Raw genomic sequence first — 24837 nt, forward strand, 5'->3', positions numbered from 1 at the left:
TCCCATCCCATTTTTGGAACCAGTCCTGCCCATAGCCATCTTCAGGCATTTTCCCTTCCCTTCTGTTGGAACAGAGATTTGGATCAATCTGGGGTAAACAGGAAGGGTAGAGCTAGCACCTGGGAGAAAGGTCACCTCTCTCCCGCAGGCAGTGGACATTCCTGTTGCTCACTTTTGCCCCAGGGAAGTAAGAACAAACTACAGCAATCCAGTGTCTTTTCAAGACAGACTCCATCAGGGAAGCCTTTTCTTAGCTGACTTGTATGCATTTGGGGGCCTCCATTTGCCACATGGCTATCTCGCAGCCCCTCTGTCCCTCTTTGCTGCCTTGAGTAATTGGCATGCACCCTCCCAGCAGCCCTCTCCTGCAAGAGCTTGCTTGTGCCCCTCTCCAGCCAGACTCCATTCCTCTGGTGGTGAGGCCCCATGTCTTCCTCATCTCTGTAACTCCAGCTTCTGATACTTTGAAATGAATGTCTGATGAGTGAATCACTAAGTTTTCATCGTTGTCATACTGAACTGTCAACAATTTGAAGCACATTTAATTTCCTACCTGAGCAGTTACCATTGATAAAACTCTGTGTGGGGTTTGGTTCCCAGGGCCCTTGCTGAGAGATGCGTCCAGCTATAACTTCTCAATACGGTCTTCAACCCACTGTCAGATCAGACCAGTTGCTGTCTTAAGGGTTCCTTGTCCAGTCATAACCAGGAGGATGTGTTTGTGAATGAATGTGTCCTCTTTTCCCGTTCTCTTTGTACACATCTCGCCATCCAGGAAACTTCTCCTTCGTTGGACTGATTGTCATGACTCAGGAAGAAGATACAATACACTGGGAGAGAATTTTAAGATAAAATATAATGTGCTCAGTTCAGCAAGTAATGGTATTGTAAGGCCCTTGGAAACAAGGGAACTTTCCCCGAGCTCTTGGCCCCTAGAACTGAGAAAGAAAAGTCCCCAAGAGCCTGTGTACACAGAGGACACTGTCTATTTTGGCTCATCCGAGAACAGATTTTTTCCCCTCAAAATTAGGAAGCAATATGAAGTGGGGACTGAAGTATGCACCGGGGGAAAGGAACGGGCAGGAAAATGGGAGCAGCTTACCGAGGGGAAAGTTTTCTTCTTTCCCAGATTTTATTACACCCTTGACAGCTATTGCAAGTTAATCATGGAAACTACTGCCCCTTAGATTAGAAAACACAAACCCTGGAGAATTGTAATGACCTAGGGCTCGCAGCTGCTGCTCATTTTTCAATTTCCAGGCCTATCAAATCCCCCTGTGCAAGCCCTGTCTCTCGTGCGCATGTAGGAGGCTGGATCTGGATGTGGCCACTGGCTCAGAATCCCCTTTCTTGATGGATGGCCCCTTCCTGCGAGTACCTGGCCAGATTGCTCAGATCTTTGGGAATGCGGTTCCACTAGCTTCATTCCAGCAGCCTGGATTTCTTGTGCGACTTAGCAGTGGCACAGCAGTGGGGGACAGCCATTTAACTCTTTGGGGAGTCCCATGTGCTCATAGATACACCTCACTTCAAAATGGATGGTGGCTGTGCCAAGGATTTTCTTGATCAGAGCTTCTCAGGCATCTAAAACTACATGCCATGCCTTTGGTTGGAAACTGACCCTTTTTTCTTTATTGATGAATGAGAGAGAGAGAAACATGGGTTTGTTGTTCCACTTATTTATGCATCATTGGTTGATTCTTGTGCGTGCCCTGACTGGCGATTGAACCCACAACCTTGTTGTATTGGGATGACGCTCTAACCAATGGAGCTACCCAGCCAGGGCTGAAACTGACCTTTTTGAGCTGTAAGTCAGGAAGAAACACAAGGAATAAGAGAACACACACACCTGAGCACAGAAGGGCATGATGTTTACCTCTCTTCCAAGAATGTGATCTAGGCGACAGGTTGACCGTCTCAGAATGGAGCCATGGTGCCTCTCCCAAATACTGAGAATGGATTATTTTCCTTAACCATCTCTTGTGTGGCCTTTTTGAATAAGGCTTGCCACTAGCAAGCCCAACCAAAGGGGAAGCTATCTACCTACGGCTCCCTTAGATTTCCCATCTTTCAAGAAAGATCAGAACCCAGGGCATTATAGACATTCTCACACATAGTGAAGTCACAGGGTAAGCACCCACAAAAGCCAACAGAAACAGGCATGAGTAGGTGAAAGGCAGGCTTTCTGTTTAAAAGTTCACAGGACTGGGAACTGAAGATGGGGCCAGGTCTTTCTCAGCCAAGTGGCTCTTTTCCATCCAATAGTGACTAGAGTCCCAGCAGTGGCTATCTGCTGATCAAGCTCTGTGTTCATTTCTCAAACTTCTCTATCTAAGTCTCTGCTTGAAAACCTATTTCCAGAGCCAAAATGAAAGCAGCAGAAGTATTTCTGGGGCTAAAAGAATTGGAAAGAAACTAATTGGAATTTTGCCTAATTGAGTAATCCGGGGGAGAGCAAGAGATGGATGCTGTGGCCTTGTTGAAAGTCCAAACAAATCTGTAGAAATGGCTGGACCAGTTGGTCAGCCACGGTTTGTCATACACAGCAGTCCACTGTCAAGCTTTTTAACTCTCATGAAAGGTCCCCCAGAAAGGTTTGTTGGTGGGGCTGTTGGTGGGGGGGTAGTATTTTCAAATAGGAAATGTTTGTGGTTCTTATCTTTAAAGGTAATTCCCTTTTTAGTTCCAATCACAACATACTCTTTTGTTTAAGTGAGGTTTTTCCCAGTCTCCAGCCAGAAACTGCATCTGTTAACAATCTTTTGGATTTTAAACTGAAGCTTTTTAAACAATGAACCATCTGACCACGAAAGGCATCTGGCCATGCTGTATTTGCTTATTGTTAACATGATTTTTAAACCCTGGGAAAAGTGAGGAGTAGGTCTTCAGAGAGGAGAAAACAAAATGGTATATCCACTGCATTACGGCCACAGCAATCTTATCGGCACAGGCAGGAATCTCCTCGAACTGCAGCTCTTCACTGGAGCAATTCTAATAGTTGTGTCACTTAACCAGTCCTTAGCAGTATCCAGAACACGCTTTTCCCCTCCTTGAGCTTCTGAGTTTGCAAAGGAAGTGAATGGGGTTAGACACTGTTAGCTGTAGTGACATCAGATATGAAGGCAAAGATCAGGACCTGATTTTTCCTCCTTTCGTATCTGATCTCTAAAGCCAAGGTGTAAGTACAAGGCTTTGTAGCCTGCACATTACATTACATTTCTGTATCTTTTGAGGTTTACTTTAGAGAAGGTGAATTTTTACTCTGCTGTTGAGTTTATGTTTGACTCTAGTTTAAATTATTCCAGAATCTTGCCTAGCCTGGCTGCAGTTCAGCTGTTGTGATTTGCACAGTGTACTGATTCTGAAAACATCTAGGAAAAGTGCATATCCTAATTGGACCACCTCCCCACTCTCCCCAGAAAGGAATTCTCCTTTCACCAAACATACACAAAGATCAAATTTGCGTTGCATACGGTCATCAGGAGACACTTCTTTCAGTTCCTTGAGAATGGAAGGCCCACCTGCATGGGCACCCAGACGGAGTGGTTTAATCAAAACACAGATTAAAAGGAACATGTGCTAAAGAGGTGGAATTAAAGACAAAAGGAATCATCAGTTTTCCACACAACTGTCAAACAAACTAGCTGGAAAAGAAAGATGGTACGGTAATCCTCTAGTTGTTCCCAGCACCCTAATGAGCAGCTGCTGTGGGTCGGCGGGGAGGAGAAGCATGAATGGGTGGGCGTTCAACCGGACAGATTTGAAAGGAAGAAGGACAGGTTAGACATCGTCTTCTTTCTTTACTGTGGTTATTTGAATAGACATTGGAATGAGCTTGGAATTTTCAGTGCCCACCTCGGTAGATGTCAAGATTTGGGAGAGGGAAGCAGTAATGGGGGGAGGGACTAGATTTCGGTAACACTTGTTTCTAGACTTGTTGAGAAACACCTTGTTTGGTCTCCTGCTTTTGTGTTCTCACCCCAATAATGGATTCCAGTTGGCATTTGTGCTCCTAATTTGATGAGGTTGAAGAAAGTGCAGGAGTAATGATCGGAAGGAGGCCTGGGCGGTCTTTCCCTCTTTATTTCTCTAAAGACTAGATGAAGGAGGCACAGGAGTTGGAGGACAATGGGCATTTCCAGGCTCCAGGCTCATGTCTCCGAAACTCCCTGCCTCATCTACCTATTTCTTGGCTTGAGATGTGAGGATTTGTAGATAATCCCAGATGGAAATGGTAAGAAACAACAAGCTTTAAGTATCAGGAAACTTCAATTAGTGAAACAATGAATCGGCGAAGGGCAGGTTGGTATGTGGATCACCTGATGTGTACTGGGTCCCTTCTCAGGGGCAGACTGTTGGCAAGGTTCTGAGGATGATCAAACCAGTAAGTCAATTTTCCTGGAGTGAGAGGTCCTGGTAGGAGAAGCAGATACAATCAAATAATTGCCAGGTCTTGTCATAAGCGCTGTTAATAGGGTAAGGAGACAGGCCCTGGGGCAGAGAGGAAGGCGCCACCATGCTCTGGGGGTGGATGTATGTGACTGAGATGAGCTTCTTCACCACTCTGACCCATCCAGCGGTTACTCCAGTGAAAGAGCTGATGTTGCCCTGCTTTTATCCCATCCTCTAGAAACTGGCTCCTTTTCCAACGGTCGAGCTATGTTTGCATGCACTGTATACTTTCCCTCTTGATTTGTACTTTGTTCTTTGTTGCTTTTGCCAGTGCTTAAAAGGCCAAATTTAGACTGTTGGCCTAATCTGATCTTTACTAAATGCAATTTGTAGGGCTTGTTAGGAAATCTGTAAGAGGCTTGAACTTTGGAAAAATAAAGACACTGGGGTTGGGGGAAGTGGAGACTGAAATAACTGAGGTTTATTCAGCCTGCAGAAGAAAAAGATAAGAAACTTCAACACGAGCTGATGTTCACTGATTATACCCCAGTGGGACTATAGTATCTGTGGAAATATTATCAACTTTCAGATGGTAAAGGGCAGTGTCCTCAAACCCTCCCAGTAAAACCACACTTGCAAACTGACCCCTCCCCGACTCAAGGCCTAACTCCTAACACGGCACAACAGGGGCTCCCGGACCCTGTGCCCATGTTGCATCATTGGTTCCAATTCATTGATGTCCATGCTGTAATGTTGATAAATGTTTTGAACATTGTCCTAAATATGAGATGCTGAGACAGACCTGCAGATGGTGACCAAAGCCAGTTGGTAGTGTGTGTCCAGATCTTGAAACCTTCCTCCTCAGCAGTTGATCCCACGGATGTGGTGAGAGTTAGAGGTGAAGAACTGTGTGTAGGGTTCTTTCCAGTGTTGTCTCTGACAGCCGAGGATGGTAAACAACTTCAAGGAGGGTGGTTGTATTACAGTACACAGCTGTAACAGCGTCTGCAGCCATTGAAAAGTCCTATTTTCAAAGTAACGTTAATGACATGGGAAACTACTCAGCATGTAATACTAAGATGAAGAAAAAGACACAAAACTGTTACCGGTATGATCAAAAGTTTGCAGAGTACATGAGTACATATAAAGTAGGCAGACAAACCTGGTGTTTGTCTGTCATGGCTGATTTATTGTGATTTATATTATTTTCTTGGCACAAATTTTCCACAGTGCTTAGTCCTCCCTCCTACCTAGGAATACTGTTTTCCTGATTGTAAAAAAAAATGCATACACTATATTTTGTATCGATGAAGCTTCACTCAGAGAAGCAGGATGACTGGACACACACACACACACACACCCACCCCCACCCCACACCCCCACCCCCACCCCCGCCCTTAGGCAATCATGGAAGCCGGCTCTGCACGGTATAGAGCCCCTAACTTTACACGGAGCGCTGGAGCTTCATGTCCGTGGAGCAGGCATTTGGGAAGGAAAGGTGGATGTGAACTGGGGGAGAACAAGGACAGGCTGGAGCCCATGAGGACCAACGGAGGCCTGTGTCACCTCGTTGCCTTGTCTCTCACGTGGGTGGCCTGTGGAAGCCTGAGCCGTAATCCTGGCATTCGACGCGCATGCACACGCACGCACGCACACACGCACACTCCAGGCCCTGAAGACAAGGAGAATCCAGGGAAAGGAGGGGCAGTTGCAGAGCGGCGGGCTGCTCTGTGCCGATGAGGGGAGCCAGCTTGGGGGACCACGTGGGTGCACCGGAAAATGGCGGCCACCTGGCTTCTGCCCTCATCTGCCGTGAGAGGCTCACCCTTATCTCACCCGGACACCCACAAAGAAGGGTTTCATTCAGCTTAGCCCATTGGAGTATTAGAAAGCCACCACATATTTCTACTGAAATTAGGAGGAATAATAAGTATTATTTAAAATGCAACCAGTGTTTGTGTTGTCAAGACAACCCTGGCTTTTTTTTTTCTTTTTTAGCCTATTTCATGGACCCTTTTTCTTTATCTCTTTTTCTACTCCTGTTCGGATGCATTAAAACAAAGGTGAATCTGTAAAGTGGAAATGATAAGTTTCAGTATCATTTCCGGTTTAAGCAGTGATTGTGAGAACTTGGTGATTTGGGGCCTAATGAGAGTTCCTTAGTTTCTACCCAGAAATCCACTGAAGCCGAGTTTCTGGTTACCCTTTCCCACTAAGTAGCATCATCTCAAAACTAGTGATTCATTTTTTTCCTTTATTTTATTTTTACTACAAAAGAAATGCTATCAAAACGAGCACCAAATTTTAGATTTGGATGCGCTGCCTCTAGCAGCCCTGAAACCGAAGTTGTATTTCAGTAAGGGCAGTAGGTGCGTGAGTGTTTATTTGCCTCCTCTACCTGTCATTCCTTTGTTCAATAACAACAGTTAAGGGAATCTTTCCCCAGTGTTACCAATTCTGTCACTCCAGCCATGCCTACTTCTCACCCCTGCTTTGTCCAGAATGTATTTTCATAAATGTTCACTCAGTGCCCAGCTTCAGTAATGAAGGAGCAGTAAACCGATCTGCCCGTAGAATGAACCAAAACATACCCATCTTTCTTCTTTGGTATGTGGAGAAGTGACTGAATCAAAAATATTGTAGACACCTTCTGGAATCTTCTGGGGGGGGGAGGTTCGGGCTTGAAATATTGCTAGTGAAAGGACACGACATCAAGAGATTTCATTAAACAAGTCAATTTTCAGAAATAAGAAACTTACTAGGTTGAAGTGAGCCAGATTTACAAGTGCCCTCTTCAGCAACAAAATTTGTTCAGAGTCATGGCATTACATTCAGTAATAAATCTAGCTGTGTGATTTCCGAAGTTAAGCTAACAAAGCAAAACTTAAATGTTGAGATTATAAAAGAAAGTTACTGTTATTGATGTAAATCTTAAACCTACTTACCAGAGCAGACATTCTAGGTTCCAATAAGTTGGCACATTCTAAAATTTCTTAAAAGAAAAAAAAAAAAACCACAAAACTAACAAACCTCAAATCATGGGATAAATTATTATTTCCTGGTTGATAATTTTATTTTTATGAAATTTTTAATGTACAAAAATGTGCAGAATATAATAAGCACCCATTTTTAACAAATGGCAACATTTTATCATTTTCATCTTGGTTTTTTTAAGATATAAAACATATGGTTGAATCCCAGTGGTGTCTTCTGTTCTGAAGGTGGTGTGTTTCTTTCCTCATTCACATATTTATGATTTTATTCTTCACATTTAAATTAATAAGCAAATGTACTTTTTTCCATTTTAACTGCAATTAATAATATTACATTACATGAAAATGCCACAGTTTATTTTATACTCACTTTGGATAATACTTACTTCCAATTTTTTAAAAGATTTTATTTATTCATTTTTAGACAGAGGGTTAGGGAGGGAGAAAGAGAGGGAAAGAAACACTGATGTCTGGTTGCCTCTTGCATGTCCCCAACCAGGGACTCAGCCTGCAACCCAGGCATGTGCCCTGACTAGGAATCGAACCCGTGACCCTTTGGTTCTCAGGCTGGCACCCAATCTACTTAGCCACACCAGCCAGGGCTCTAATTTTTTATTAAAAAATATTGCATGTGTTCAAAAATTTCTCTAGGATAAATAGCTAAACACTTAATTACTTGGTATGGTTGTTTGGTATGAACATTTCATCTTTAATTGCCTCCAGAGTGGTTATAGTTGCCAGTGAATTAGTTGTCAATTGTCTGAGAGGCTGGTGCTGTCTGAGGGGAGAGAATTAGTTTCTCCTTGCCCTGATCAATCACTTTACATAAGTTTGAATGTTTCAGGTACAAAAAAACTGCCAGTCAAGTTCTTCCATTTCCCCCGTATGTCTTAGCAAATCTAATTGAAGTAAAAAATTACTGAAATAGAAAGTGTTCATTTCAAAATGGAAAACTCAGTATTTAGAAAATGAAAATCATTCCACTCAAATATCCATTAAGCCATACAAAGTACAAAATGTTAGAAGTACAAAAAAAATGGACACTTCACCCAGCACTGTGTTTATGTGGTTTGACTGCAAAGGAAAGTGCTTTATGAGTGGTTCACCCTTCCTCTTCTCTAGATCTCTTTACACCCTCAGTTTTAGCCCCAAGCAAATTGTGTTTCCATCTTGCAGCCTCCTGACTGACCACCAAGTGGGGGAAGCTCCTCTGAGGCATTCTCCACTTCCCTAATGGGTGACTAAGGCGCCCCCGTGCAGAATCAGCTCCTCTGGGCAAACAAAGACTAGCTGAGTCCTGTGTCCAGAAATCACACAACTGGCCTCTTTCTCCTCCTCTAACCATAGCATCTTTATCTCCAGCATCTCCTTACAAAAATTGGGAAAACCTCTCTTTCTTGCACTCCTTGACTCCTTCAAATATTAAGCAATCGAGGTGTGCCGCCGGCCGTCTGTCTATTCCCCAGGCCTAAATTCTGAGCTAGTGTCTAGGTACAAGTCAGCTTTTAGATTTGGGGATTGTTGATTCTTCAGTCTAGAAATACTCTGTTTTGTTCTTTAGAGCATTGTAAAAGCAGTGACTGTGTGTCTGCTTCATGGATGCCATCTCTCTTCTGTGTTTCCTCATATTTGCATTTCTTCACTGTGTTAGCCCTTTATCCAGGGCTTTGCTCTCTTTGTATTAGGGACCACCAGGCTGGAAGAGAGTGGAGAGAATGATCCCATGTTTGTGTTCACTTATAATCATTCAAACAGCAATAAAGATAAGTAAGCAATATACAGCTGAGATAAAGTAAGATAATTTCTTGGTGGACAAACCCGTTAGTTAATGTGGAGTTATGGGGAGCGTGGGAGTGGTGTGTCCTGGGGAGCTCTATTTCCTTCTCTGGAACAGAGGCTAGGAAAGCAACTCCCACAGCTTCCGCCCTGTGCTTGTCAGTCATGCCCACACTGGTGCTGCACTGTGGGGAGAACGCTCCTGCTTAGGCTCCCATCCAAGGCTTGGAGCTCCAGATTTCAATGGAAGCCCTTAGGAGGGTGGTGGTGTTCCACTGCCACAGAGCAGCTGTCTTTGGCTTCCCAATCTTAATTCTTAATTAGGTTCATTTTGACAGCTCAGGTACAGGACACCTTCTATCGTGTGTTGATTGCAGAGGGAGGAGTCCACGGCTGCCTTTTTAGGAGCTCCCAGCCTTTGCCACAGAGTACTTGTCAGCAGTGCTGTTGTGGAACCAAGGTTCCGAATGCAGCTGCATGGGGCCCTTTGAGCCCCTTGCCTCTGTGGACTGAACACATAGGCACGACTCCGTCTCACTTCCAGCATTCTGCACCTACCCATGCAGAACTGCACATTGAGTGAGTGCTCTCCTGAGAGAGAGCTGTGTCTCTGGTGGAAGGCACCTCACTGATTCCATATCTGAGAATCCAGAAGTAGCTGCCGGTCTGATTATCACCAGCCCAATGGACCCCTGAGGGACATAGAGCACAGTAAACACTCCAGAACAATTTATACACGTATTTATTTGTTCTTTTCACTAATAGCTCTAGCACACTTAACACTGTTGGATTCATGTTATGCTTGGTACAATTCAAAGTTTCACCAAACCCCTGCTCCCCCCGCCCCCACAAAGCATGGAGAAGCTTTGAGCTTTGAGCTTCCAGTGTAAGTTAGAATGTGCTGCTAATACCTCTAATTTAGGCTTCTCCAATTCCTTATACTTTAGGAACCTAGTATAAAGTCCACCAAAGAATACTGACCCCAAATTACAATGTCTTAAATTCCCTTGTTCTTCGTCATTGCAGTACAGAACAACATTTCTGTCCCCAAACATAGATGTTCTCTCACTTTCTAAGCTGTATTTCCGCATGTCCTCACATTTAAACATAACCAAGTAGGGACATCTTCCAACTGATGCTTTTCTTCTTTATTTTCTTTTGCCAAAAACGCTGTCATTGATTCAGTTGTATGCCACAGAGTCAGTGATGCTTAAAGTCAGGAATATGACTGTGACTCTCCTTCTGGGGGACATTAGCCCTGGCATCGCATTTTCCAGTCATCCTGAACACGCTTCTGTGGATGGAATATGCCTTTGTAGGCTTACTGTTTCTCCCAGTTCTCTTCTTAATTTAATTACTGTTTTCCAAAGTTCTCCCTTTATAGCCTCGTGTTAAGCATTATATTGCAAATCATAAACACACTTTGATTGTTTTCCCAAGAGCAGGTTTCCGAACATCAAAACCTGCTTTACAGCATTCCGAAAGGCCTGTCTGGTAGCAGCAAATCTGGTAGCAAGATGTGAGGCATCAAAGGCCATTGACACCACTGATTGGATTTCCACACTGCATGAGGGAAGTGATGTGTGTCCAAACGTGTACATTTACCAACCAGCTGGCCCAAATTGTACCTAGGCTTGTAGCACTCCACGGTGACATGTGGGCCCAAGACTTGACTCTTAACAAGCTACATAGAAGTAATTTGTTTTATGTCTCTGTATACTTTTGTGTCATAGGCAACATGGGGATGTGGGCTTGTATCATTTCTGAAAATAGTAATTGGAGAATGTTTCTTTTTCTTTGCCATGAAAATGAAGGGGAATTGTCATCTAAAATTGGCTTCAGATGTTGGAGTCATACGGATTGAGATTTGTAGGCTCCAGTCATACTCCATGCTGTGAAGTACTCTGCCAAAGAAGTGACTTGTTAATAAACAAAACAAATGTCTTGGACTTCGGGAAGTGATGTAAAGTCTCAGCATTTAGTTCTAGGTAGGATTGTGGACTGTTTTTTAGACATATCAGAACATGCGATTCATTTCCCTCCGGATCCTGTGGCACATGGCGTTTCGGATTTCAAGTCTGTAAAGGCCAAGGCCTCTTCGGGAAAGAAGAGGGTATTGGAAGAGACGGACCCCTGAACTGTTTCAGAAATGCAGTTGGTTCTTTAAACTCTTAAAATCTTATGGTTACTTGTCTCTTTGTTTCATTGCTACTATTCCCCATCAAGAGACTAGATGCCTTTGAAATACCACTCTTTTCTTGCCCTTTTGGGGTATAAACATGGAGGAGAACAAAAGTGATAGCTGGTTGAGAACTGCAGTGCAAGCTGGCTGTTCAGTGTGCTCGCTTTCATTTCAGGTCATTCAGAAGGGTTTGATGATTTGTACCAGTGTGAATAAAGTTTGTGACAATAAGAAAAATAAATAATGCAACAATTTCACGCTATCAAAGAAATGTTTCAAAGCACTTTTCCCAGTAGAGCTTAGGAATATTTACACTTGATTTTTATTTTGAAGCTACATTGATAAAGATTGGTGTTCAATAAGAATGCACAAGTTACTAATACTTTACTGTTTCTTTATATCAAGATGAGAAGAGGGAGTAAAGTCTGTAAATGAGCACAGTTTGATGTAGCTATACTTGCAAAGACTGAGAACCTATTGTCAGAATTAAGTTTATGATCTTGTAAGAATCTCCCAGTGCTCAAGTTTGGAAACATATTCTCATGTCTCGTGCCTTGTATTCATGGATCACTAACAAGGAAAGCAGGAAGCTTTGTTCTTTTATTGATATTTATGTATTCTGACACCTAGAACAGTGCCTAGGCCATTAGAAAACTCAATAAATATTTATTGGGTGAGTAAATGAATGAAAAGGAAAACAAAGGACTTTTTAGATTCAGTTCAGTGCTGTGAGTTTTAAATGTGACGACAGAGGGTTTCTGATCCAATTCCACCCTTGAGATGCCCTGGGTTCAGAAGTATAGTGTTAATATTGCTCCCAAGTTATGCTAAGTGCTCCTCTTAAATGGCATCTGGCTTCAGACCAAACTATTAGGCAACAGTGATCAAGTGTAGCTTATTTTCTAGCTGGAGGTCAGAGGGCATGGGGCTTCAGTCTAAGCTCACTGAGCTCACAGCTTTTAATTTGTTTTGTTTTGTTTTATGAGCAGTGCGAGAAGTCTTAGAAGTACTCCAGTGATTTGCCCAGCAAGTTTCTGGGTGGGATGGAGGACCAGGTGCAGCTGGGCATGGAAGGGGGGTAGAGTGGAGTGGTCTGACGGTTTGGAGCCAGAGACTCAGTGACTCACACAGCCTGGACAAGGCAACAAAACAGGCAGAATTGGGGGGAAGTTGTAAGTGTTCTTGAGCAAGAGCTTGGGGCAGGCCTGAGCAATTGGGCGACTTAGGTGTGGGGAGCCTAGAGCAGTGTTTGTCATACAGCTTGGCTCCCACGTTACACCTTCGGAGATTGTGTTCTTCTCAGCCAGGAAGTACTAGTCATGCATCTCTTACTCTGCTACACCGTAATCATATTGAAATGGGCGCGGGGGGCGGGGGTTACTGAAAATTCTCTCTGTGGCACTCTGTAGAGTGATCTCTACTTTTCATTATCTTTGAGCTATGTAACCAATCTGAAAATTGTTTTAAAAACCCAATAGTGCAAATAATTCTTGTCTGTTGAAGTGCAAATTGTGTAATGCAATTGACTAGTGGCCCACTGATCAGTTTTATATCCATTTGTAAACAGATGCCTATATATGTCTTTGCCCTTTTAGATTCTCTTCTGAGCCCATTGTAACATCTTACCAGTTCCCTCATTTATTAATGAGTTCACTAAAATCTTTGACATCAGTTTGTGATATAATTTTACATTTTAAAAATGTGTCCTGTAATAATATAGAATTTTTAACATTGAGGATTGAGAAAGGGACTAACATTCTAAGTCAGGGGGGTCAAACTCATTTTCACTGGGGGCCACATTAGCCCTGCAGTTGCCTTCAAAGGGCCAAATGTAATTTCAGCTCCTTAACAGTTAAGGAATAGTTACATCTATACAGTCCTAAAACTATTTTGGCCCTTCGAAGGCAACTGCAAGGCCAGTAGTCCCTGGTGAAAATGAGTTTGACACCCTTGTACTAAGTGATGTGAGACCTTTAATAATACTGTAGGCTGCAGAACTTGATATGATCGCAGGAGGCTCTCTGTGGGAACACATGCATTGTGTATTGATTCTGGTGAGCTTCATGTCTGCAGAGACCAAAGAAAGGGAAGGAGCAGGGCTCCAGGGTTCAGAAGAGGTGCCAGGCTTTACACACGCACTCATGGAAGAGGTTCCCGTGATGTCTGAGGGGTGACGGTTGTGCAGGAGGGGAGAAGGGGCTCAGAAGCGTGGTCCAGAGACCGGAAGAATGAAGCTCTGAAGGGTCTTTAACATTCCGCACAGTTTCTTGGCAGTTCCTAAATCACCTAGTTTTAATTCTTTAACTTATATTTATGTTTTAGAGATAAAGTGTCCTCAGTCTTGTAACAAGAAAACTAAGTTTACTATTGCTAAACTAGACAGACTTAATAAAACAAGGACTATCCATGTCTACCTCTGTTTCATATGGCATGCATCTTTCATTTCTAAATCGTAAATGCTATGTGATAGGGACCATCGGGAGAGCAAGAACTTGCTTTTTTTCTTCTCGGGAAGACATCTGGGTCAGACTCTTGCAGTTACCTTCTTGGGGGAGACTGTCTAGAGTCGTGCCTCGCTGACAGGCCTTGTGTGAAGAGCCCTTCCATAGGAATCAAGATACATATGTTGGAGTTATTTTTGTGAAGAATGGACATGAAGGGATGATGAACTTATGGAAAATTTGAGATTTATTTATGAATCAAGGAAGATAAACTTGTGCTGTAGAGCCAGTGGAGATTCTTTGGCCTGGTTAAAGAGGAGACTTTGGGAGAACATGATAGCTTTATTCAAATTGTTTAAATATTTGCTGGTTATAGCTCATAGGAGAAAGTAGACTTACTCCATGCAGTTCCCAAGGGCAAAACTAAGGCCAACAAGTGCTTGAAGTTACAAGGAGACATCTGTCAATTCAGTATGAGGTGAATTTCCTAACAGAGCACTGGCCGTGACTGTGGGCCCCTGGAAGCCTTCTCTCAGAGAGCACAGGATCGATCACCTGCTGATGACTCACATAAAGGACCCCCAGATGGGGAAACTCAAACTAGGGCGTCTCCGGGGTCAAAGACCTAGCTATATAATTACACNAATTGTTTAAATATTTGCTGGTTATAGCTCATAGGAGAAAGTAGACTTACTCCATGCAGTTCCCAAGGGCAAAACTAAGGCCAACAAGTGCTTGAAGTTACAAGGAGACATCTGTCAATTCAGTATGAGGTGAATTTCCTAACAGAGCACTGGCCGTGACTGTGGGCCCCTGGAAGCCTTCTCTCGGAGAGCACACGATCGATCACCTGCTGATGACTCACATAAAGGACTCCCAGATGGGGAAACTCAAACTAGGGCGTCTCCAGGGTCAAAGACCTAGCTATATAATTACACAATGGCTTTCCTTAAAAACACGCAGATGTTTTATAGCATTAGGAAAAATGGGGACAGAGATTTGCTTTTCTTCCATGACTCTAAATGCTAAATATCAAAGCCATTGTTTTTGCAAAGTCATCCTCCAGTCTTTCCAGCAAATGACTGACATTCTGAAGCTTAGGAGGGCATGTTGGATTTCCTGGCAGATAAAGAAGCTGCTGTTCTGTGTGGGCCCAACCAGATTGGGCAACAGATGCACTTCATGTACAGTTGTGGCAGTGGCCAAAAAATGTAACCAGGGTCAGCAGTCCCAGGAGCCACATGACTGTCTTGAAATGTGACGACATGGGAATTGTTTTTTGAAACCAACTGCCCGTCTTTGACAAGCTTCGGATGTAGGATCTACTTTGAGCCCACTATTAAGGGTTAGAGGTTAGCACTGGAACCACTGAGTGAAGCAACAGTCTCAGAAACCCAGGATTGTGGGCCTGATGGTTCTTCTCTTCCCAGTGAAAGATGAATAAGATAGAGTCAGGGGCTAATACCAGGACGTAAAGGACCCAGGATGCTGTGCTACTTTAACCACTTTCAGGGAGGAGTGAGCTTGGTACAAAGGTAGACCTTTCAGGCATGGTAGGTCCTGCTGCTTCTCTAGGAAGAGTGCAAGTTACTGGGCAAATTTCAAACACTTCTTGAGCTGATTTTAACTTACAGTTGGGATTTACTAGGGACAGAGTGGCTTCAAGAAAAAAAAGCATGGAAAATAGTTAGTAATCAAGTTAGAATTTTTATCTATTCCCGCCCTCTTGAGAGCCAAAGTGTATCTTAGCACAGGGGTTGACAAACTGTGGCCTTGGGCCAGATCTGGCCAGTCACCTGTTTTTGTAAATTTAGTACCATTGAAACATGGCGACGCTCATGCATATGAGTGTTATCTATGGCGGCCTTTTGCACTGTACAGTGGCAGTTGCGTAGCTGCAACAGACTGTGTGGTCTGCAAAGCCTAAAACATTTACTATCTGGCCTTTTACAGAAAACATAAGAAGTCACGCCAGTCTGAGCTGTTCCTTTGTACTTCATCCTGGCCATCTTTTGAGAAGATACTCATCACACTATTATTAAGGCTGAGGGGAAAGTTAGCAGAAGTGATTAGCAAGGGCTTCCTCAAAATGCTGTCCTGTCTCCCATCGTGCTTGCTCTTCCTTCCCTGTTCCTTCCATCCAGTTTCGCTCACATTGACTTTTGTTTCCTGTCGCTTACTTGAGTATAATGGATGCCACACACATCATGTAGACATTTTGGCTTTTCTGCCTCTTTCTAACTAGAATTCTGTAAAAATTATAGGTGCAGAATGAATGCATTTATTAGCATTGTGAGTGGACCTATGAAATCTAGAATAGTGGTGACAAATTAATGCAACAGGTTGACTATTTCAGTCATTACCAAAGGATAGAATTTCTTGATCCTATAAATGATCACAGTTAACATGTCCTCTTGTAGCATTCTCTTTACAAGCAGAACAGGTGTTTATTGGCATTTAGTTGTGTTTTGTCCTGTGCTGCAAATTATCAGAATGACATTTACCTCATAGTGTCATACCAAAACAATACCTTTCTGCTGTTGAAATTCACTTGGCTAAACCTTAATATGTCCCTACTGTTTGGGGGTTGGTAGTACTCTTATACATTGCTAAGGGATTGTGAGTGAATCCAGACAGGGAAAGCGTGTGTCTGTCTTTCCTAGCAAGCGGTGTCTAAGAACCTCATGGGTGCATGACAAGCACATGGAGACTTAGAGCTTTAGTTGGCCAAGTGCTCTGTTTTGTCCTGTGCTGCAAATTATCAGAATGACATTTACCTCATAGTGTCATACCAAAACAATACCTTTCTGCTGTTGAAATTCACTTGGCTAAACCTTAATATGTCCCTACTGTTTGGGGGTTGGTAGTATTCTTATACATTGCTAAGGGATTGTGAGTGAATCCAGACAGGGAAAGTGTGTGTCTGTCTTTCCTAGCAAGCGGTGTCTAAGAACCTCATGGGTGCATGACAAGCACATGGAGACTTAGAGCTTTAGTTGGCCAAGTGCTCGTTGCATCAGTCTGTGATGTGTGGTCTTGGGAACACAAAGCGCATCCTTTACCCCTGTCCCAGAGCATGTCCTTTCCTGTTGATTGATCTTCACGCAGTCTATTTTGGGCCTTACCAAGAGTGTCTTAAACTGAAGGAAAACTACTAGTTCTTATGTATTATTACTTGGGAAATGACCCTATTGAAATTTTGCTTTTTATTAATTTCAAAAGTTTTTATTTTTAAAGACTTAACCTTTTAAATATTTTATTTATTTATCTTTAGAGGGGAAGGGAAGGAGAGGGGAGAGAAGTGTGGTTGCCTCTTGTGCATCCCCGGCTAGGAACTGGCCTGCAACTCAGGCATGTGCCCTGACTGGGAATTGAACCACGGTTGTTTGGTTTGCAGGCCTGCGCTCAATCCCCTGAGCTACACCAGCCAGGGCCAAGACTTAATTTTTAAACTACTCCAAGTCCCACTTATATATTACTGAAAGACTTCAGCTGCTACCAAGACTTTGTTTGCCACACAAATATGTAAGTGTGGAAATTTGGAAAATTTTAGCATGCTTTGGGTACATAAATCTTAGCCCAAATCAAAGTTTCTTTCTCTGCACAAATAGTTGATACTGGGGGTATAGGATTATGGTGAATTTTAGAAATAGAAAATCCATGAAAGGAAGACAATTAGAGAAATGTTTTTAAATATCTGCTGTGGGGCACCACCGAGGGTGGAGACCAGAGATAGCCTAAACGTCGCGGGGTCTGACTCCATGCAGTTCACTTTGCACAGAGCAGCAGCAAAAGCAAAGCTCCTGTCCTAGCAGAGCATGGCATGCTTTCAAACTTCTACTTTAGTTGCAAAAATGGTGCATGTTCTTTGTAGAGGTTTGGATTGCACACAAGTTTAAGTAAAAGCCCTACTGCAGCTGGGAGGTGGCTGTCGTTAAATTTTATTGTATATATTTTCATTTTTATTTATTTTTTAGAGAGAGAGGATGGGAAGGAGAAAGTGGGAGAGAAATATCAATGTGTGGTTGCCACTCATGGGTCCCGTGCTGGGACCTGGCCTGCAACCCAGGCATGTGCCCTGACTGGGAATCAAACCAGTGACCCTTTGCTTCAAAGGTCCGTGCTCAATCCACTGAGCTACACCAGCCAGGGTTATTGTATATATTTTCAGAAATACTTGTGTGTAAAGTGTACGTATTTTTTCTACAGGTAGGAAATAATATTCTGAAGTACTTTTACCTCAGTACATTTTGTCATTTTCATATCATTGCATAACTCTACTTCATTCTTTATTCCTGCTACAAGATGATGTGCTTTTTATTGGTTAATTTTATGATTTACTAGTTCAGAGAGCACTAACAGTGAAGAAAAGTTCTTTGTAATGTATATCAGTGCAAATCTAAATATGTAATTGTGGGCTAAATTCCTGAAAGTAGACATATAGGGTCAAAGGCTGTGTGTGTTTTAATTTGACAGTTACTGCCAAAATTTACCTCCAAACTGGTTGCTCCAATTTTCACCGTCATAATAACAGGGACTTAGTTAGCATGGCCACAGCTAGAGGTTCTGGAACAGTCTCATTGTCATCCTAGCTAACATTTATTGAGCACATTCTGTGTATATTGTTCCCACTGCTTTTTTAACTCATGTTAACTTTTTAGGTCTTACAACGACCTCATGAAGTAGGCTCCCATTTATAGATAAGTAAACTAAAATGGAGTCACACAGACAAGTCACTTGTCTTGCTTACCTTTTAGTCACTTAAGGTAGTGACTGAGGATTCACATGCATGTCCGTTGATGGTGATAGAAGTGACCACGTTTGAGTTTCTTGTGGGGAAGTGGTTAAGAGAGAAAAGGTAGCTTTGCACTTAATGTGCATTGCTTGTGGTTTATCTGAAGTCTAGTCTTAGAAAGAAGTGGCTCTGGTTCTTTCCTACTGACTCTGAATTTTTGGCAAGGTGACCTTTGGCATCTCACCTGTCCCCTCTGTGCCTCTTGTTTCCTCTTTATTAAAGTGAGTATAATAGCAACACCTACTTCATGGAGTAGATTAAATGAAGAGCACAGTGCCTAGAACAGTATTTGACACATAAGCTATATAGGTGTTCCATTTTGCTATTGCTTCCATTGTAACTTCCTTTATACATTTTATACAATCTTGTATATGTTCCATGTGTTTCTCCAGAACGAATACATAGAATTGAGACAGATGGCTTGAAGAATAATACCTGTTAGAGGGGGTAAACCAGGACCCAGTTGCCTTCCAGGAGTAGCATACACTCCTCCATCAGTGGTTTCTTTAATGGACTTCCTGGGGTAGTAGCTCTCTCCTGGCCAATCTCAGTGTCCAGGGCTTCTCAGGGGACTCCCAGGGAGCAGCCACACTCATTTCCTTCTGTTCGGGGCCTCCGTAGAACTACACACTCTGGCAGCCACACCAGGTAGGAGAGAGTTGATGCACAGATGGGAATTTCAGTGGGCTACTATAGTGCACATCTGTATAGAAGGACCAGGGTTTCACAAGGGAAACTGGAGATGCATTGATGGAATGAAGAACTGGCCCCCCCCAGGGGTATAGTGACTACACTTGGTACATTTACGAGAAGTTTTCACATACATGAGCTCATTTGATTTTCTCAGTCCTGAGGCATGTGAAATGAAAATAAGTCTTCCCCTTATTTTGACTACAGTATCTAGGTCTACTATTAATCTGTTCACATCATTAAAGCATTTCCAAAGTGTAGCAATTTCTCCATATATATTAATCTTCAGTTTCTAAAATGAGCTCTGTTTTATAACCATGACTATTAAGCTTACAACAGACAGGATCTCATGGGACCCTGAACACGGGGCATGACTTTGTTGTAGTTCTGGAAATTTGCCCTAGTTTGAGGGAATAAAAAGATCTGGCACTTCTATTTCATTTTATAGGTTCAAATACCAATGAATGTCATTATGGGCTTTGGCTTGCTGAGCAGGCTGGTGACAGTGGGATTGTGTGAACTTTACTACTCCATTTTAGGGGGAGAGAAGGGTTCCGCCTTCGCACTGCCTCTTAGCTCGTTTAGTAACATATGTTAAATAATAATCAAGGGCTCTTCTAAAAAGTCATCAGATTTCCTCAACCTTTTAGAACCATGGAAGTGTAATCTAGCCCAACTTCAAAGCCACTGGGGTAGCCTTTGTCCCCATCATCTGGCTTGTTCGGTCTTTAAGTGAAATTCATGCGACCGCCTGAGTCCAGATATCAGTTACTGCCAGCTTTGAAGGCACTGTAAGCAATAGTTACTTTGCCCCCTTTTTGTGACTACTTGACTACTTAAAGAACAGTTTTGAAAATGTTTTTTTTTTCTTACCCAGTTAGACAAGTAGACCTGTCTAGAAAGATTGCTTGCAGAAAGTGTATTTTTTTAGGGAAAGTTTAGAACTGAAATTAAAAGTCCCCCCACCCCCAAAACTGCTGTCCTGAGGATTGGGATTCTGACACCAGTTAATAGGTAACAAATACTTCATTATCTGATAACAGGTACTAGTAACTGGTCTGGTGTCTTCTCCAAGGGGATGGGGTGGGGGGCAGGGGAGGTTGATTGTACTAAGCTGCTTTTGAATGGGAGGCTAGAGAATAGCTGAACTTTTCTTTGAGTCTGTTTGATCACAAATGACTTGCAGCACAAACATGCATGGAAAGGAGCTGCCCCATTCATTCATTCATTCATTCATTTGTTTTGGAGTTGTGGGTTCAGTCTAGCACAGACCTCCCATCCACAGAATGCCTGGGGCCTTCAAGTCACTGGTTTGTAAGACAAGACTGGTTGGTGCAGAATAAGTTCCTGAATTCCTTGGGTTTCAGTTCTCTTCAGCTGAGATGCATGATATTTTTTTATCCAAACTCACAGTCTTTCATAGCCTGAGGTCTGAGCGTAGGACTAATGTATGTTCATTTTATTGCCTTCCATTCAATGTCAGGCTTTATTCTCCATCCTCACTGAAGCAGTACATAGTTTTGGTCACATCAGATTAAACCCTCCTTCAAAATTTTTACTTTCTGCTGGGTTCGGAATAAACTGACTGAAAAAATCGAGTTAACAACTGGCTAAATCTTGCATTCATTTTTAGAGACACCTTTCTCTCTTGTGTGGATTTCATCTGGATGTATAGTCCAGCAGTACTGTCCTCGGTGTGACACAGAACTTGGAGATACTTTGTCCTGGCAGCAGACACAGTGCCCTGCCCAAGGTTACTGTGCCCCCAAAGGAAAACAGCTTCACCCCATGATGTGGCTAAATTCGCATTTAACTGACGTCAGCACTCTCTGGAAATTGATAGGGGAGACCACCCTAGTCCAGTGGACAGTCTGATTGAAAGCCAGCATTTACAGACAAATATTTTCTATCCCTCTACCTTCTAATGGTTTGTGTGGGCCATTTTCTAGACACTGTGGAAGTCAGATGTGCTTATGACCTGTATGTGTATACATCTGGTGGTATATCACGTGTTTGTTTTCCTCTTTAGGACCAGGAAGAAAACAAGGGCGCAACAAGTTGGCCTGAATTCTACATCGATCAGCTGAACTCCATGGCCGCTGTAGGTACACTTTCTGTTCTCCAACACCCGGTTTAAAATACAAGTCTGGTACAAAGCACACAGTTTGCCCAATAAATCCACTTGAGTAAGAACTACCAAATGTCATTATCTTTCCAACTCCATTCCAAATGTTCATTGTTGGGAAAAGGGGCAGTGGCAGGCAGGAGTGGCACTTGGCAAAATGTTTTTTTTTCCAGTATGTTTTAAATAAAATCAGCACACCCTCAAATGTGAATTTAATGTTATAAGAGGAAATCTAATCTTAAATCTGGCTTACGTTCAACTTTAACTTGCAGTTGCTGTTACAATTATTTGGAGTTTAGTTATGGCAGCACTATTCTGAAAATTAATGTCATTTAAAAATAGTGCAGTGAAATGTCTTTTCATTGTTTTCCTCCCATTCTCCTATTTACTGAGGGTTTGCTTAGTTCCTGGGTTCTTGATTTCCTTGCGCACCAAGGCACTTTTTACTCATACAAATAACAAAAAAAGTGCATGGTATAAGTGGTTTATGAAAAGGCATGATGATAATAACAACACCCACTGAGATGCCCTTGGGAATGTATTTTGGTACATGTATTTTTGGCTTAATCATTGCTTAAAATGCATTCTCAGTGTCTAAAATATGTGTTCTGGTCGCGCTGATGTCTCTGTTATATCAGCATTCTGAGCAGTTTGAGCAGCCATGCACTGATCCTTACTGAGATATGCTGCAGAAGACAAGTCAGGAACCTTTGAGCCTCAGTAACTTAAATCCTGTTTCTGTTGTCCGTAGTAGAACCCAGCCTTTGCCTCAGTGGACTCACTCGTGAGTTAAAGAGTCAGTCTGTTAAATTCAGCTCTGAGTTCAGATGATACCTTCCTTGGTGCTTTTTGCTACCTCTTTCTTTCTTGCCTTCCCCAGAGTCCTTCTGAAGAATTAATTTCTTATCACTTAAAGCAAACCTTTTGCTGCTGCTGCAAAAGTTTAAAACTGACTGGAGCACGTGAATCGTTCACACTTTTGCTAAACTTTCAGAGAGGCCTTGACTTTTGGCAACTTCCTCTTTTCTAGCCTCTCCTTTGAAGATGCTGCTTCTGCTGTCACACCATGAATAATAAACAGCCTGGGACATGGGAACAGAGCTGTATAAATTATAGAGGCTTTGGCCCCAAGGGTTTCTAGTCTAAAAGCACAGCAGAAAAGAACAGAAAATAGCCACCACATCCTCCTCATACAAGGCATCCTACACATTGGAGACGATGAAGAGGGGGTGATTTGCGCATTTGTATGACTGTGTTAGCAGAATGTGAGGACAGCCGGGGATTTTCTATGCTTCCATCTAAACCATAATTGTGTAGAGCCATTTACATTTCTTGCACGTGAAGGTTATTTTCTGAATTCTCGTTCCTTGCTGTTAGGGGATAAAGGCAAAGGCAGGTTCTCTTTCTAATTAAGTCAGCATTGTTTGACATCTAACAAGGGCAGCGAAGCTTCTTTGTTAATGAATTCACTTCTATAAATGGAGAAGCACTACACACTATGGGTTTTTCCTTTCTTCAAATTTCAGGGCAGTGGGGTTAATTTGCCCTTGCATGACTTAACCCACACTCTGCCGGGAGTCCATGCCTTGTTGGGAGTCCGCCTGGCTGCTCCCTTCCTCCTCCGGGAGTCCGTGACGCGCCAGTCTGTGACCCTCCTCCAGGAGCCGCCTTTCTCCATCCGGTTCCTTGAACAGCCTTTGGCTGCATTCACCACATTCACAAGTTGTGCACATTGTAATCATATTTGCTTCCGAATCCAACGTCCTTTCCAAGAGAATCTCAAGGCTATTAAATTGTCAGCCCCTTCGCTGTTCTTTATATGGTAAACACCTAACAAAGCTTTCTAATGCTCCTTCAAGGTCCCAGCCAGCATCTTTGCAGGGTTAAAGGTAAAAGGCATTAACAGTTCGTGAATTAAGGAGACCTGGGAACTACTGTGTGCATAAAGCAATAAAGGAGGCCTGATGAGACTGGAAACTGCAGAATTTTCTGGGGTTTTTTTCACCATGCATGTTGCCACTACCTCCTCCCATAGTTCTGGCTAATCTTTCTGATAACCATGGTAGAAATCCTGAGACATTGTCCCTAGGGATTGGAAAGGCACATAGTTCCTTCAAATCCTTTTATGGCCTGGCAGCTGGACTCTGGCTCTGCGCTTAGGAAATTGTTGAAGGGGCATTTGTCCATGTCATCGTCCATTGTCTTCAGCATCAGTAGCAACTGCTGCTAGTGAGTGTGGGTCATGTGATAAGCAGTATAACAGACACTTTACATGTTGTTTTAAAGGCTTACAAGCACCCTGTGCTCTAAGTGCTATTTATAGATCTGGAGTCTGAGATCAGAGAAAGGTTACCTTGCCCAAGGTCATCCAATTAGGAAGTGGTACAGCTGGAATTTAAACCCATCTATTCCTGAGCTCAAAGACTCCTTTCCAATTTGCCTCTCACTAACTTGGGTTAAAAACCTGTAAAAGAGGCCTGGTAATCCACCCCCCCCCCCAAACTTTTCTGAACTGGGGCAGGCATCTGTTTTCTTTAAGGGACAGGCCTTGAGTGATAAACAGTCCAGGTCAAGGACTGCAGCACTTACTGGTTCGTGAAGCTGTTTGTGGAACAAGTTCAGTTACTTACGTAAGCCTCCTAACAAGAATGCTTTATTCTTAAAGGACCCCTGAATGATCTGTTAAAGAGTGAGAAAGAGCAATAAAAGATTCCAGCCCCGCAGGGTTCTGGGAGGACCTGGGCGTTCCTTGTGTGTGACTTCTCTGTGCACTCAGGAAGGAAGGATGGGAAATGAAATTCAGTGTGCTAAGCCTGCTCACTGAGTGATTTCACACCAATGAAACCTTCCAAACTGGCGCTCGGCCCCAGACTCGCAGGCTGGAATGGTTTTCGTGCCTCATCTGTGCCCCTCCCTCGGCCCTGCATGTCCAGTGCCTGCTCTAGCGGCTTTGCCCAGAACAGCATCTGCCAGGGTGTTTATCTGCTTCTCATGGGAACAGGGATTTACTCAGTGTGCAGGGCACCCAGAGAGGGTCACCGGCCAGTCCTACATGTGCCAAGGTGCGTACTGGGTGTTTGGTGTGGCCGCCATTTTCAGAAATGTAGGCACATCCCATTTTTCCACAAAAAGTTGCAAATGAAGCCTTCTTCCTAAATTCGAAGCTTAAATCTTGACATTTCATAAGTTATTTTATTTTGAAGAGTCACATTAGAATGTTGATTCATCTACATATCCTCAGTTTTCTCAATACAATAAATAATATTTATATCATATCATATACAAAAAAGAGTATATTATCTTTTGAGAGGAAAATGATGGTCCTTATATTGGGAAGGGAAATTCCAATTTGGCTTCCTTGACTTTTCATAAAACTCCGAAGTCTACTAGGGAGAAACTCGTTATAGTCTGCTTTTATACAGATGTTCCATCTTCTTCAAGAT

At 42.9% G+C, this 24837-nt stretch overlaps 1 protein-coding gene across 5 annotated transcripts in view; it reads left to right on the top strand.

Annotated features, from left to right (window-relative positions):
* Positions 1-24837, top strand: part of DAAM1 (dishevelled associated activator of morphogenesis 1) — a 155769-nt gene that overhangs the window by 79284 nt on the left and 51648 nt on the right. For all 5 annotated transcript variants that reach the window (XM_037054417.1, XM_037054415.1, XM_037054413.1 and 2 more), the window contains one exon: positions 21299-21370. In XM_037054417.1, the coding sequence (XP_036910312.1) occupies positions 21299-21370 (72 nt within the window). The remainder of the gene's footprint in view (positions 1-21298; positions 21371-24837) is intronic.

This window comes from Sturnira hondurensis, unplaced genomic scaffold, assembly GCF_014824575.4.
Source record: "Sturnira hondurensis isolate 20B ecotype Veracruz unplaced genomic scaffold, ASM1482457v3 Scaffold0008196, whole genome shotgun sequence".
Lineage (NCBI taxonomy): Eukaryota > Metazoa > Chordata > Mammalia > Chiroptera > Phyllostomidae > Sturnira > Sturnira hondurensis.